This window comes from Triturus cristatus, chromosome 1_1 (genome assembly GCF_964204655.1).
Source record: "Triturus cristatus chromosome 1_1, aTriCri1.1, whole genome shotgun sequence".
Taxonomy (NCBI): domain Eukaryota; kingdom Metazoa; phylum Chordata; class Amphibia; order Caudata; family Salamandridae; genus Triturus; species Triturus cristatus.
The window spans coordinates 556,029,287-556,044,738 of NC_140579.1; the positions used below are offsets into that span (position 1 = coordinate 556,029,287).

Here is a 15,452-nt window from a genome sequence, read left to right on the forward strand (position 1 = left end):
GTGTGCTCTCTCCGAATACAAAAAGGTTGTTTTAGACGCCCATAGTGGGACCCAACTTTTCGGTTCAAAGTTTTAGATTCAATTGTGCTTCTACAGAAAAACAAATGTGAGCCAAGTTAAAACTTTGAAAAAAAGATTTTAAGAAGTGCACATAAAAAATGCAAAATTTACAGGACTCTTAAATCATTTGTGCATAAAATACTTGATGGATGGATGTTCGATACCCAACATGGTGCATGAATTTCCCTGCCTTTCCCAATGAATGTTACTTATTTTGCCACAGTCGTGTTCCAATACACTCAAACGGTTAAGTCTGGTCAGTTCAAAGACTGGAGTAAAGAAAAAAACTAATAGCTCTTAAAATTAACATTTCCAAGTGTCACTGTTGTCCAAATAAAAGTCAAATGCTGATGGTGCATTCAGAAAATCCATCCATTCTTTCAAGATTACACCTGAAAGTGAATATCACCTTTTAGGTACAAATGATAGAAAAAATGCACAACAAGAAAAAAAAACAGCAAGTAAAGAGAAACAAATAGTGAACACTCACAGTGCATGCTAGTGAGACTTACTGCAAGGATCTCTGCTGTGAAGTGATCAAGATTTTGTGCATTTTCTGGGATGGTCTCGTTGTCCCCTACGGGTTCTTTTTTCTGAAACATACCATGCAAAATAACTATTATACCAAAAGATGAAGTCAAATCTACCTAGAATATACGGTAACCAGTGCAGCTGATGTTAAAGAATTTTGACAAACGCCTGGCAAAAAGAAAAAACAGATGAACCCTCCAATCAAAATAGTCCACACAATACTATGCGTTTTGACAGTGCTCATTTGCATAATCCTATTTTGAAGCACTGTAAATATTTATCTCATTGGTTCATCCTGATTATACAATGATGTTAGTGTTGAGAAAAGTCCCAATGATGATACATGCCACAAATTCTGGGTCAGGGTCTTCTAATTCACAAAGTAAAGGCATATCATGGAAAGACATTTCATCGGTGGAGTTGTTCAAGCTCTTTAGAGCCTGGGCTCAATAAACGTATGTGATTTGTCCTTATTGAAACGAGCCAAGTTCATATGAGAAGGACCCTCAATTGTTGCTGCAAAATGTCCCAGCCCTGACTGACTTCTCAGTTGCCCCAGTCAAAACATGCTCCACCGTACACAAGTTTAGAGGCTTCTTTCATTTTTTTAAGCCCACCACTAGTCTCATGTCAAATAGTAAAGAGTTCCAAATGTTGGCACCCTGATGAAGAACGTCTGCCCTCCAAATGTGCATCTGTTGAATGCGAATGAAGTTGCCAGCTTCTGATCTTGAGAGCTTATTAAACAGATGTTAGTTGGTCTTAGTTTTTTAGGCCTTGCCGGAGACTGCACTCGAGGTCGCTTGCGAGACAGTGTGCTTACTTAAAGGGAGGGGGATTACAATCTATCCTTTGCTTACTATTGCTTGCTTCATTGTCACTCATTTGCTATTTTTTCATTAGTTGCCACCACCTGCATTCACTTTAACTCCTTATCCTTGTTCTTCACCTGGAGCATGGACCCAGTAATTGTGTCCTTCCAGTGCTTCCTTAAGGGGCTCCACTTTTTTCTTTTTGTCTCAGCACTCGACTAGTGGCTTTTCTAGCAGCTTCCCTTGTGTACTTGTCATCCATGTTGCCACTCTACCGCTCGCATTTCCCCCCATCCCCACCCGCTTTCCATTATGCCCTACCTGCTGTCCATGTTGCTTTTCTCCTTCCACCCTCCAAACTCTCCCTCCATGTCTCACACACCCACTGCACAATAAACAAAACAAAAAAAAGCACAATGAAACAGCCAGCGCTGGCCATGTCACACCACCTTTTTTTTTTGCCACATCCTCCTTCCCGGTTATTTTATTTTAGAAATTTGTAAAGCGCTCAGCTACCCCCAACGGGGGTGTCCGGGCGCTGACAACAAGAGAATGTGACGGTAAAAGAGGACAAGCTGAGAATGAACAATGTAGCTAAAAGCAGGAGAAAAACCAGGTCTTTAATTTTCTTCGAAATAGAGGCTCAGATGTCGCAAATCTGAGTTCCATCGGTAATCGGTTCCACAGTCTAGAGGTGGCCACGGCAAAAGCCCTGCCTCCCATGCGTGCCAGACGGTATCGAGGGCAGAACATGAGGCGAAGATGATTAGATCTCAGGTTCCGTGTCGCCTGAGTCAGCCTGAGTCTATGCATTAAGTATGCAGGACCTCGCCCATTAAGAGCTCTGAAGGTAAGAACTAGGGCTTTAAATTGAATGCGGTAGTTCACTGGTAACCAGTGCAGTTTGGCCAAGTACGGTGAAATTGAATGGCGATAAGGGATGTTATAAATCAGCCTGGCCGCCGAATTCTGCACCATCTGCAAACGATTAATAAGGAACGCTGGAGCCCCGAGGTACAGACTGTTTGCGTAGTCTAAATGAGAAGTTATTAGAGCATGGACTACTGTTCTACGGGACTCATGAGGCAAAAAAGGGATGATTTTTTTTATCATTCGTAGTTTTCCAAAGCAGGAGGAAGAGACTTTGTTGATTTGGGTTTTACAGGAAAGCTCTGTATCAAATTGAAAGCCTAAGTTGCGGGCAGCCTGAACTGGTGCCGGGGGGGGGGGGATTAAGTTCAACTGGCCACCAGATGTTAGAAGGGATGGCAGATTTCTGATTAAAGAAAAGAACCTCCGTTTTTTCGGCATTTAATTTCAAATTGTTGGTGGACATCCAGGAGGCGATGTTAACCAGGCAGTGGTGAAAATTAGCTAAAGAGCTTTCAGAGTGATCTTTAAATGAAAACACAAGCCGAGTATCATCAGCGTAGAAGATCACTGACGCCCCAAGATTCAACCACCCTTGCCAACGGCCTAAGATATACGTTAAATAGGAGGGGGCTTAGGGCAGAGCCCTGAGGGACCCCCCATATCAATGGTTTCTCAGTGGAAACAAAAGAGCCAAAGGAGACCTGTTGGAATCTGTCTGTCAAAAATGATTTCACCCAAGCCAGCGGAATCCCGCCAATGCCCACTTCCAAAAGACGATTAAGTAAGATGTTATGAGAAATGGTATCGAATGCTGCGGATAGGTCGAGGAGGACCAACATGGCCTCCTCTCCTCTATCCACGCATTCGCGAATTGATTCAGTTGCTTCAAGCAGGGCTGATTCGGTGCTAAAGTTTGGCCTGAATCCTGACTGGGTGTCATGTAACAAGTGATACGATTCCAAGTAGTCAGACAATTGCTCTTGCACCACTTTCTCTAACACTTTTGCTGGTTTAGGGAGAAGTGAAATGGGCCGATAATTGCTAAAAAACATAGTGGGTCGGCATCAGTTTTTTTCAGAATTGGTAACAGCATTGCATGTTTCCACAAAGAAGGAAAGAGGCCCGATTGCAGGGAAGAGTTCCAGATTTTTAACAAAGGTTTAATCAGTAACGGAGCTAATTCATTCAAAGTCTGAGCCGGAGCAGGATCAAGGGGGGAGCCGGACTTACATTTTAAGAACAGGGACAGAGTGTGCTCTTCAGACAGAGGTTTAAAAGAGGTAAATGTTGTGGCGCTGGTGGTTTCATTGGCTGAAGTGGTAGCTAGCGGAGTCTGTTGAATAGCTGCTGTAATGTTCGCAATTTTATCAAAAAAGAAGTCCGACAAACCATCGCTAAGTAGTTGAGTAGGAACAACAGGGCATGCCAAAGCAGATGGGTTTGCGAACTCCTTGACAATATTAAAGAGCGCCTTAGTGGAATTTTCAGCTCTTTTGATTTTGTCCATGAAGTATTGTTTCATGGCATTACGTTTAAGTTTCTGGAATTCTTTAAGGGCTGATCTGTAGAAGGCCTTGGACTCAGGGTCGTATGAACGACGCCAGCTACGTTCCAGTTTTTTGCATTTACGTATGTTATCTCGTAACAACGTTGAGAACCAGGGGGCTGAGGGTTTAGAACGTTGAGAGGTAAAGTTCTGTATAGGGGCAATTTGTTCAATGGCAGCAGAAAGATCATTATTAAAAGTAGCTACAGCTACATTAAGATCATCATTAACAAAATCAGTGCTATTCCTATATAATTGTTCCAGAGCCGTACAGGTAACTTTATGCCACTTTCTTCCCTGGTCTCTGATAGTCAAATTCAACTTAGGTGGTAAAAGAATGGATAATTCAAATGGGATCAAGTAATGATCAGACCACGTGAGGGGCATAGATGGAAGAAACTTGAGGTCAGACCAGCTTGAAAAAATTAAATCAAGGGTGTGTCCTGCAGAATGTGTGGGGCCTTTGACTTTTTGAATTAAATTCAGACCTTGCATAGAGTCTAAGAGATTTTTAGCGCGTGTGCAATCATATACATCAATATGGTGATTGAAGTCTCCTAGTACCGTAAAGTGAGGATGGTTAAGCGAGAGATCAGCAATGGCCGCCAATAATGTGACCATTGCGGACTGGGGAACGTTAGGGGGGGGCGTATACCAGGACGCCTGAAAATATGGCTGTGGAGGCATCTGAGATAGAAAAATAGAATGCCTCTATGGAACCTATATTGGAGATTTTCCTAGAGGTGATGGTTAGATGGTTCTGTAAAATAACAGCAATTCCACCTCCAGACTTACCTCCCTCGCGGCTAATTCCTATTACGCGATAGCCAGGGGGTGTGGCTAGGGCAATATCTGGATTAGATGAGTCTTTGATCCACGTCTCAGTGAGAAATAGTAAATACCAAGACGATTCAGACAGTAGTAGCCATATATCACTAGAGTGACACGGCAAAGAGCGGCAGTTCAATAAGCCAGCCGTGTATAGGCGAGAAGGAATGGGAGGAGAATAGGAGGTAGAAAGTATAGATTTATTATTCAAAAAAGAAAAGGTGCAATGTTCACATTTGAAGTGGGACCAGGTGGGCGAGGTCAGATTACAGCGTACCTGGGGAGTACACACTTCCTTGTTCAGGGCCATTAGCTGGGATCTAGACCAGGGGTGTCTTTGGATAGGATGTGAACCGGCAGCATAACTGGCCCTAGGCCCGGAACTGGCACGGACGGGCGCAGACGGGCTTGCCTTTGCAAGCCTTCGGCGCGCCGCCGGCGCGCCCGCTGCACCCGTCCGCTGCGCCTCCTGTGCCAGGGAGCCATTTTATTGCTGTGTGGCGGGAGGGGCCGAGCACTAGACCGCTCACCAGCTCCTCGCCTCACTCAAGATGGCGCCCAAAGTCGTTACCCCACGCAGAACCTAATCGTCTGCAATGGTCGCTTCAAGGGAGACAGAGGGTTCCCAGCAAGTGAGTAATGCCTCAGCGTGCGCAAAACCGATTTATTAATAGTTAAAATCAGGTCACAACATTAAATGAATAAGTGCCAGTGCAGTTTAAAAATGAAATAAGCTAAAATCACAGTCTCAGCCAAACGCTCGCACAGAGTCCCGGCTTCCACCTCAGGACCGCACCATTCGCTTGTCAATCCCCGTACATCCCCTCATGCACTCCCCCCGTTTTACTAAACCCACCCCAATAATAATTTCTAAAAAACTATGACACTGCCATGGATGGCGGCGACACATCCCCCCCCCCCCCTCCCCCTCCCCCTCTTGGAACTTTGAGTGATGGCATTAGGCATGCCTGGTGCGTAGCCTCTGTGCCTGCAGTAAACAAGAAAAACCTAAACAAGGAGTTATGCAGCCCCTGCTATTCTTTTTGAGCTACTAGAGCTCCTCAAACAAATGTTGTGCACGTACACAAACTGCCTCTGCCAGCAAGGCCACCTCACATACTGCCAAGTACATGGGTCCAAAGTAAGTGGTGGATAAGCCCATGGCAAGGGCGTAGGGTGCTACCTGGTCTTCGACCACCACTTCATATGGGGGGTAGGATAGAGGAGAGAGGACAAAAAGAAGGGCAGAAGATAATGCACAGAAATTAGACGAGAACCATGAAATTTGAAAGACATGAAAATGCAAGAAAATCAACACTACAGACCCATGAACTTTTGAATGGTAAATGATTGAATGGATGAAAGAGTGTGACAGATTGGAAGAGATACTTTTTCAATGACCTGAATGTGAACATGTTATCCATGAAGCAACATTTCATAAATCACATCTATGGAAGATAAAAACTTTTGACTGAATTCCAAGGACCTTTGGAATTGCCAGCAGATTTGTCCTATTAGATTGAAAAGATCCAAGACGGAGAGAAGTCTACAGATTAAACCTAGAAAGAAGATTTTTTGGTAGTATTTTGAAAATAAGTCAGTAAGTCAGGATAAGAGCCTTCGATTCGTCCTAGCAAAGATGCTGATTAAGTGGCTTAAAAATAGGAAAAGGGATAATTAATAGAAACATCAGTAGTTTCAATGGAGGCACAGTTTTGCAAGATTTAGGGCCAGATGTACATTAGCAAAATTTGATTGCGCTGTCTTTTTGTGAACCTATGTACTATCAAGATGCATCACAAAATTATCATTGCAGGGAGAGGGCTACAGACCAACTTGCCCAATGAATGTAAATTAGACAGGTTGCAGTCTTCAACCCCCTGTGACTAGAAAACACAGGAATGGTAGCCTGCAAGGAAACAAAAGACCACCATTCCTGCTAAAGCAGTCCATGCTCCTTAAAGGAACATGTGCCACTTTATAAAGATTTAAAGAACTTTTCCTTTTGAGTATACCGGTGTGGTGGCTGGGAGTGGCAGGCATTGGGAGCATGGATCACCGCTACTTCGCCAGAGACTGTCACATTCTGAATGGACCCATGGGACCCCCTTCTCCTTTGTGAATGAATTAGTTACTACCTCCTTTACAAAAACTGATCAATGGTTTGCAACTGGAGCCGAGGTAGCTATCCATCAATACACTACAAACCGAACAGCAAAAATATGGAAGGTACTCTCCTTTTATGTACCTTCCAAATTGCCATTCCATGTGGGTCACAAAAAAACCACAATTGAGATGTACAAAAAGCATTTTTAAAGTCAAACGTTTTTCCATTAGAAAAAGGCATTTTGCTGACAACTCATTGATTTTGTGAATCGCATGAATGGGATCTGTAAAATCCTTTCATAAGTCTGACTTTTGGGGTCTTATTAAGAGTTTGGCAGAGGGGGACATCATCCAAGAGGTGGATTTCCCTGGTGCCCTATTTCTGGAGTCAATTACATCAATGTACTCAATTGGGTTGGTGGCATGTCCACCCAACTGTAAATAAGGCCCAAGTATAAATATGTGTTTCTTAGCATAGTCGATTAGCAAATCAGTCGATCTTCAATCCTGCAATAGCTTTTGTGATAGCAGCTCTTTAGTTTTTTCTAACAAGGGGCTAATGCTGCACCATCTTGATAAAATATTTGGCAGATGTGGCCAATATGTGACTTCACAAGATGATGGAGTGGCCACAAAACACTCCTACGGTCAGAATTTTAACCTAGGTGGAGATGGCGAGATTTAAAATGTTTTCTGGGGGATGGAATTTATTTCCCTTTCTGTTGAGGGAAGGCAATTAAAAGGTGCTTTGTTTTCAATGCACTAGGCCTCACCAAATCATCCTAATTTTTCCTTTGGATGGTCAAAATGTGCATTAATGGGAGGCAGGCTTTATTCGAAGAATTGTGTCGGCCTAAAGAAAACATGTGAATCAGCAGGTTAACTATGGAATGCTATGCCCAAATTTAACAGAAGCTGTGAAGAGACAAAACACAGGTGATGGTCAAGACTTGGAATAAACATGGACTGCTGGGAACACCACAGGTTTCTAGAGGTTTGTAGACACTATCTTCCCAGGAAATGTATTGCCAAAAATCAAGAGGACGCATGCTTAGCAAGGCCATACACCCCCAACACCTCCTCCAATCTAAATCGTAGGAAAATGTGACTAATACCACTGACATACCTAGTAATATTGGTTTGGCAGCTGAACCACCATGTAGAAATGCAATAAAGCTTTGTACGTCAAGCAATTTTGAATGCCAACTCCCAATCAACAAGAACGTTATTAGCCTTGGGAGGAGGCCTTAGCAGGGAGGCAGCTACTTTTTACAATACATTTGATTAAAAAAAATGCATGCAAGGCAATAGTTCAGAAAGTTCATAGGCTCTTTAGAGACCTTCAAACTAGATTCCATTAATGTGCAGTTCAAAAATTAAGGGATAAATACTGAACCAACGGAGTATTTGATAATATTTGGTGAGAAACAGAAGGCTGTCTCCAGGCACATTTGAAAGTAGCTAGATCGACACAGGTCTCCAAAGCAATAACTCCAATTCATTGGCAGAAAAACATTACAGACTATAGGGTAGTAATCTCTAGGAAGTCAAAACAGTTCTCCTTTAAATGGATAGCATCAGAGAGTTCAAAAAAAGCATCGAGTGTAATAGAATGTTTATCATCAAAATCATTTGCATTCATAAGACCAGCTTTCTAAATGTTTCTGTTGGATGATTAGATTTGACAAAACAATAATAGTGTATGTTAGGAATGCAACAGCCCACTGCATGGCTCAGTGGAATAAGTACACTTGTCCCAGGTTCCTCTGGGATGTCTGTAGTTTTCTAATTTTCACCTCCGCACACACGACTAAGAATCTTGTTCATAAGTGCACCAATTCAGATGCTATGCAACCCAGAGCAGTGCTCTATGGTCTGAATGGACATACCAATTGTATGCCTCTTTAATAATTACTTTCTTCTCATTGAGTAGAGGAATGGAAGTAGTGATGGCAAATGATAGTAGTAGAAGGAACAAGCCATTTCCATTTGAAATGGTCATAAACTTTCCCACTAAAATGCAGTTTTTCTGTTAAAACTATTTATAGTATAAACAATCATCTGTGAAAATTGGGTTTCAGCAAGAATGTTTCTAATTTGCACATCAAGTAAAGTGTTCTGATTTGTTTTCATCATATTAAACTTGTTTTCATCACACAGAATTACTAGAGTGCTTTCATAACTACAAGAGTACATTTTGAAATGTTGTACAGTTCATTTACAAACTATTTAAATACGTTAGAAAAGAAACGGATATCCCACAGTGTAGGAGAGTAGGATCTGCACTTATGTTGCCCCCACTTTTTTTTCTGATGTTTACACTGGTTTCTGGCTATAGTCTGGCTGGGTCCCTGCTAATCAGGGCCCCAGCCTCTCTGTTCTCTCTAAACAAATTGAAGTGCATACTAGATGCACTAGTGATTGGATACTGTGGTACCTTATGAGCCCCTAGTATAGGGTACCTTAGGTACCAAGGGCATAGGTACTTCACAGGCCTACCAGGGGCTGAAGCATGTATTATGCCATCCCTGGGAAGCAGACTAAATCTGACACCACAGGCCTGCTACTGCAGCCTGGGTGAGGTAGTGTTAGCACTCCTCACAGAGGTATAGGTTCCCTATATCTCACCTTACACACACATATAAACCTATCAGTCACCCCTAAGGCAGGCCCTATCAATCCTGAGGGCAGGGAACTTGGTTTACATGTGAAGGGCTGCCTCTGCCTGAGCAGGGCCCCTCTGCAGCCCTCAGAGTCTATTCTCTGTGGCTGTTTGTGGATGCGGTTAAACCATATACTCTTAAGTGCATTAAAACCTACAGGTAAATGCTAACTTTGGGATGGCTGCATCAAAACATGTCGTGTTTGGTGTCAAACGCCTTGGAATCAGTAACTGGTGTGGGAGTATGATCCTACCCTTCTAGAGGGATAGACATGTACCTACTGTGGAAACACGGTAGAAATCTGAAAGAGCCTGGCATCACAAAATGGATGCCACCAGCAGACACTGGGCTGCCCTCCTGCTGCTGACAAACTCGCAGTGGAGGAGGCCCAACAATAGGCATCCTGTCACAGGGAGGTGTCACCACCTCCCAGACAGGATTTAGTGTATTGGGGCTGGGTGGGTGCACTCCTAGAGTGCTTTGAAGTCCTACACTGGGGGAGCAGTAGGTTCCTCTGTGCATATGCCAGCTCAAACCGGTTCAGGGGCTACCTGCCCCTGCTCTGGCCAGAAACTGGACAAAGGGAAGGGGGTGAAACCACCCACTCCCCTGACCCTCCCATAGGAGTGGTCATAGAGCTAGTCCCTCCCTTTCCTTTAGTATAAGATAGGGAAACCTGCCATTGCAAACTAGATATCCCTGGACGACGCTCTACAAGAAGAATCCTGGACCTTCGACGTTTCACTACCTTTGGAAGACTGAAGAATCCCCCTTGGAGTCAAGGAGTGACTCCCCTGCTTGGCAGGCACCAAAACTTTGAATCAACGGTCGCAAACTTTCCCGCTCCCGCCGGAGTCCGAAGTCACTGCAGCCCCGGAAGTGGATTTCCTGACCTTGACGGCCATTGTGAGTTCCCAGTAAACCTGAGGCGAGTGGACCCCACGAGTGACGAGGAACAGCAATACCCGGGTACCGTGCACTATTGTCGAGTGCAACCCCTTCACGACGTTCTACGAACTTGTACATTGGACCACGTGTGGTCCAAGCCTCCAGCAGGATTTCCACCGAAAATCAGAGGCCTACCTCGTCCCGAGTGACCGTGGGCTCCTGTGAAGTGAATCCTCATGAGGCGTCTTCGCGATCCATTGCCGGTTGGCTTGTGGGTCCCCTGAAGACTTTTTCATCGAACCAAAGGGCTTCCCTGGTTGCTCCAGGCCTGCCCTGACTTACCCTTGCTGGGTGAGTCCCTCAGACCTTGCTGGTCTGCACAGCTGACTTTCTTCACTTTCGACGAGACTTGCTGTTGCCGAGGCTTGTTGGCTCCAATCCGGTTGCCGACACCTCAGTAAGCTGCAGACTTCGTGAGACAATCTGAATCCAGCTCCTGGTCGTCGTCGACGCCTCCTGGACCTCGTGGCTGAAGAGTCAAGACACCCGTGAATTACCTGAAACATCTGTGGGCATCCAGCTTCCTGGCCCCGGGTCACTGGCTAGTGACTTTGAACACTGTCTCCTCTGCTTTCAGGTCTTCTTTCTTCAGAATCGAGCCTTGGATTCCACCGGACACTTCTCCTGTCTTCACAAGCAGCAAGTCTTCTTTGGCTCCCATTGAAAACGACGCCGCAACCAGACACCAAAAGACACCTATGCACCCGGCTTCCCTGGGTGAGGTAACTTGTGCACTCCGGTGCTCCTGTGTGTGTTGGCCCTCAAACTACTTACCCTGTAAGTGACTTGCTTGTAGACTCTCCCGAAGTACCCTAAAACTTTAAAATTCCAACCGCGACTTGCTCCATTGAAGTCTATTGGGATCCGCAGCTGTGTTCTCACACTGCATGCATCTCCCGTGGGTCCTTTACTTACCTGCCTTGGGTGGATTAGTGAGGCCCCAGCGCTTCTGAAGACCATAGGCCATCTCCCTTCTCAAGTCGTTCTTCTTATACCTCTTTTTTAGTATATGGTCTGGTACGCCCCGAGGGCCCCAGCCATATAAGTGCTTAATTTGTTGTGAAACATTGATTTGTGCATATGTTCCTGACTTCTAATCTCATAAAGAGATTAGTAGAGTGTGTCTAGAAATAAATCCATATATATTTGATATATATACCTATGTGGTGTCCTTTCATTTGGTAATTCAAGAGATAAGGTAAAACAAGCCGCTTTACATTCCTCTGAGACTTAGCCTGAAGGCTGCTCTCCACAGCTACCACTAGGATAGCTTTCTTTTAAAGGGTGTCTTAAACCTATCTACCATAAGAGTCGAATTGGACTGGTGCAAGGTGGCCACTATAACTAGTAACCAGCATATGCCAGGCCAACTTCTCACACACAGCCTTTCATTTCACACTCTTTGTACAGCACGATGGTCAAGACAGTTCACTTTATAAAATCCTATAACTTTGCTGCTTATTTTATCCTGGAGGGTGTGTTTACTTTTCTTTCTCCGACTGCAAACTGTAAGACAAAAGCTGATATTTAACCTGTCTCTGAACGCAGAGTAAATGTGACAAGTTAAAAACAAGATTTAAAGGTATTGTTTGCTCATTCACTTTTCTGAGAGAACAGAACACCTGTTCTTTGTCAGCTCACCAGAACGTGCCAGTAGGACCTAAAAATAGCTTTCCCTGATAAAATCGGACTCGCCATAGTGAGTGGGCGGATAGTTTTCTGGAAACCGGAGTGCTGTTCATCCCATCCATATTAGATATCAACGAAGAAGTATGCCTGTATATAAATGTAGCAGAGTGAACATGGAGTATGTATGTGATACTGAGTGGAAGCAGTAATCCATATTTAAACCACTATATGTTTGGCTGACAATATGGAGGTTAAGGATGAACATTTAGTAAAGAGATAAGAACTGGTAAAAAAAAAAAAAAAAAAAAAATAGACCATTCCTGGGCACTTTTGTCTAGGGTGTGCTCTGTATAGTTACGTCTAACGACTGTGGATTGTACTGTTAACACAACAAGTGCAATGTAACACAATGGTGTATTTTTGCATGCCCATTGTCTTTTTCACATATTTGCAATAAAAAAAAAGTCTCTCGTTTTAAGTTATGTCTGTTTGTTCCATTCTTCTAAAAAGCAGGGTCTGGTCCTCAGTGGACTAACGTATCCACTGTAGAAGCCTGTGTTCGACCTTATGGTCACATGTTCAAATCCAGGCGGGTCCACTCAGCCTTTCATCCTTCTGTGGTCAATAAAAGGAGTACCATTGAGGTGGGTGACAAACATCTGTTATTCAGTACCAATTTCCCCTTCTGGGTGAATGTGCGTTTTACAGATACACATTATGTTATCCGACAGGAAACATTTATGATTTATCCCTGAAACTACTTGTGTATGTATGAAAGTAGTTTTTATCTCAGTGCCCCCTAGGTTTTCGCAGTTTTTAAGGTTCGGGAAACATAGCGAGAGATCTGTTAGTCCTGATGAAGCCACTGACTCAAAGTGCCTTAGTTGACTGGCTGAAACATGTTGATTAAAGGATGTGAAGATATTTAAGATCCAAATACACAAGTTTTGTTGTATTTAACCTGATATGGTTATCCCTTAGATCTTCTTACTTCATGGATCCCTCCAGATTATACTAAGAGCACCAATGGTTGGTTTAGTCCATCCTGACTATAGAAATAGGTCAGTGATGAGAGAGTACCCAATCAATGAAACAGGTCACAAATTATTGGTGAGGGTCTTCTTACCAACTAGGTAAATGGATATGATGCAGTGATATATTCTCATTGGTATGGTTCATGTTTTTTTAGTGCACGAGTTTGCTAATCATAAGTGATTATTGCTTTTCTAGGTCTCGCATACGCAGCGCACATGCGCTGATTAGGAGACCTTTAGCCGTCGTACTTCTCTTTTTCGAAGCACATACTCGTGCTTGTGGCGGCATCCACCTTGCGGGAGCGAGCAGGAGTGCGCCACAAGCAGGAGTATGTGCTCTGAAAAAGAGCAGCCTGCGCGCGCATCACTCCCGGTCTTGTTTTGGCTTCTTTGAATTGGCTTGCGTTCGTGTTGTTAATTTTTTGGGTGCTTGAAAAGGCATTCTTATCAGTGTTTGGGTTTATTTTAAGGTGACATTTAAATAAGGTTTTGCATGGAAAAGGGATTTATACGTTCACTCCCGATCGCGTTTCATCTGTCTTTCTTTTGAGTTCACGTTGAAATATTTTTGGTGCTTCAAAAAGCATACATACGCTACGATCAAGTGCGCCCTTAGCGGTCCATCCGGGGCACAAGCAGGGACTGACTTGAGTGCTCCCGATCCTTGCGCACTCCGTAGTCTTCCCTCGGCCAAAGCAGGCATCCACTTCTGTGCTCCCTCGTTGTTTTATCTTGCCGCTACTCCAATGAGATGCACGTTTGAAGTTGCAGTTCCCTTGATTCTCCATGCAGTCCTATTTGCCATCTTGACTTGGGTAAAAATCACATTGGTTTCTACTTCTTGAGTTTGCATCTTGGAATTACAGCACTTTCAGTTTGCTGCTTGCTTTGAAACACAAATTTGGGCAATTATTTAATGAACTCTGTGGCTTGATACAGGTAGTCTGTAAGCATGTTTTTCAATGAGATGGCACAAAAACTAGAATGCGGCATCATACAAGACTCATTATACTGTTATTTACTAGTGGTTTCAAGCTTATGATTTTCTCTTGTAGTGGCAAAAGGTTTGGAATCAGCTTATAACTTGTTAATTTCTATTTTTGTGCAGCCCTCGCAGCACTATAACTAATTGAACCAAGATGTTCCAGTTCGAATCGGGGCAGTTGGGTGTTCACCAGACGCCCTCTTCCCCAGGGATGTCTTCCGCCTCCTTCTTCAATGCAGCGCATTATGTCAACGTCCTAGAAGGCAGCTGAAAGCTAAGGCGCTATGATGATGATGGGTGTACTAACAATATATTATTAAATGAGGCTAACTCAAGGCAGTCTATACTCTCTGTGAATAGCAGGTGTTCATATGATTCATCTCAATGATATTTACTCGTGGATTTATCTAACCGGGTACATTGCTGGTAATCTAATGCTTACGTTCACTCTCCTGTAGGTGGCGTGCATTACCGTCTGAACTAGCTATCCGGCCCTTCAGATAAGAACTTTATATACACTGCACTAAGGCCAAACGCGCCCTAACGGTGCTTTGTGGGACATCGTGAAGCATAGTCTCTTCACAGCGTCAACATATTAGCAGTTTCAAGGCGATTCTAGGTGGCAAAAGGCATTTTAACAAAGTTGAGTGGGTTTGCTTATGTACTGACTTTCAAAGTACAGACACCGCCCCTCCTAAAGTTGCATTTAGTATTTGTTTTTCAAGCTTCACCGTGCGTATATTTTTGTTGTTCTTTGGTCTTTCAGTGTTTTTAAGGCTATTCAATTTCCCAAAATCTGGCCGAAGTGGCATGCGATATTTATGTCCTTGCCCGACTCCCTGCATTCATAAAATTCGAAATGTGATGTCATTGCTCAGGTGTTTATTTTCTATCACTGGATGCCTTCGTAGCTGCCAAATGAGTGCTAGTTGTCATGCCCCAAAAAATAAAAAATAAAAATCGGAATGCTCAAGATCTCCTGGAGAAATACAGCCAGGGTGGAAAGCAAATGTGCATGTGTTCTTTCTGTTCGGCCTTTCAAGTTACCAATGTCTGTTTTTCTGTTCTGCTGCTTAAAATAGGAAGAGGAACTACAAATATGCTATCTGCCGTTCATGCTCAGCCCTGATCGTGTTTTTCAGTGTTACACGAACAAACATAGAGGGCCTAATACTTACAACTATTTGAACACCTAAGCCAGACTTACTCCAACAAACAGCTTGATTTGCAAGCACAAAGCCACCTTTGCAATTCAGACAAGCAATGGCATAGCCAATAGGTCTCGCCTTTGGGACATTATAAGTGTTTAGCCATGCAACAATTGATATTGCACCAAGGATATTGTGCTGCATGATTAAATACTTATAAGGTCCCAAAGGCGAGACCTATTGGCTATGCCAATGCTTGTTTGAGTAAGGCATGCTCATATAAGGAGAA

The 15,452-nt window shown here is 43.6% G+C and overlaps 1 protein-coding gene across 1 annotated transcript in view; it reads right to left on the bottom strand.

Moving 5' to 3' along the window:
• Positions 1 to 15,452, bottom strand: part of SARS1 (seryl-tRNA synthetase 1) — a 214,531-nt gene that overhangs the window by 190,860 nt on the left and 8,219 nt on the right. Inside the window, exon 3 of the mRNA XM_085643409.1 lies at positions 573 to 653. Within this exon, the coding sequence (XP_085499535.1) occupies positions 573 to 653 (81 nt within the window). The remainder of the gene's footprint in view (positions 1 to 572; positions 654 to 15,452) is intronic.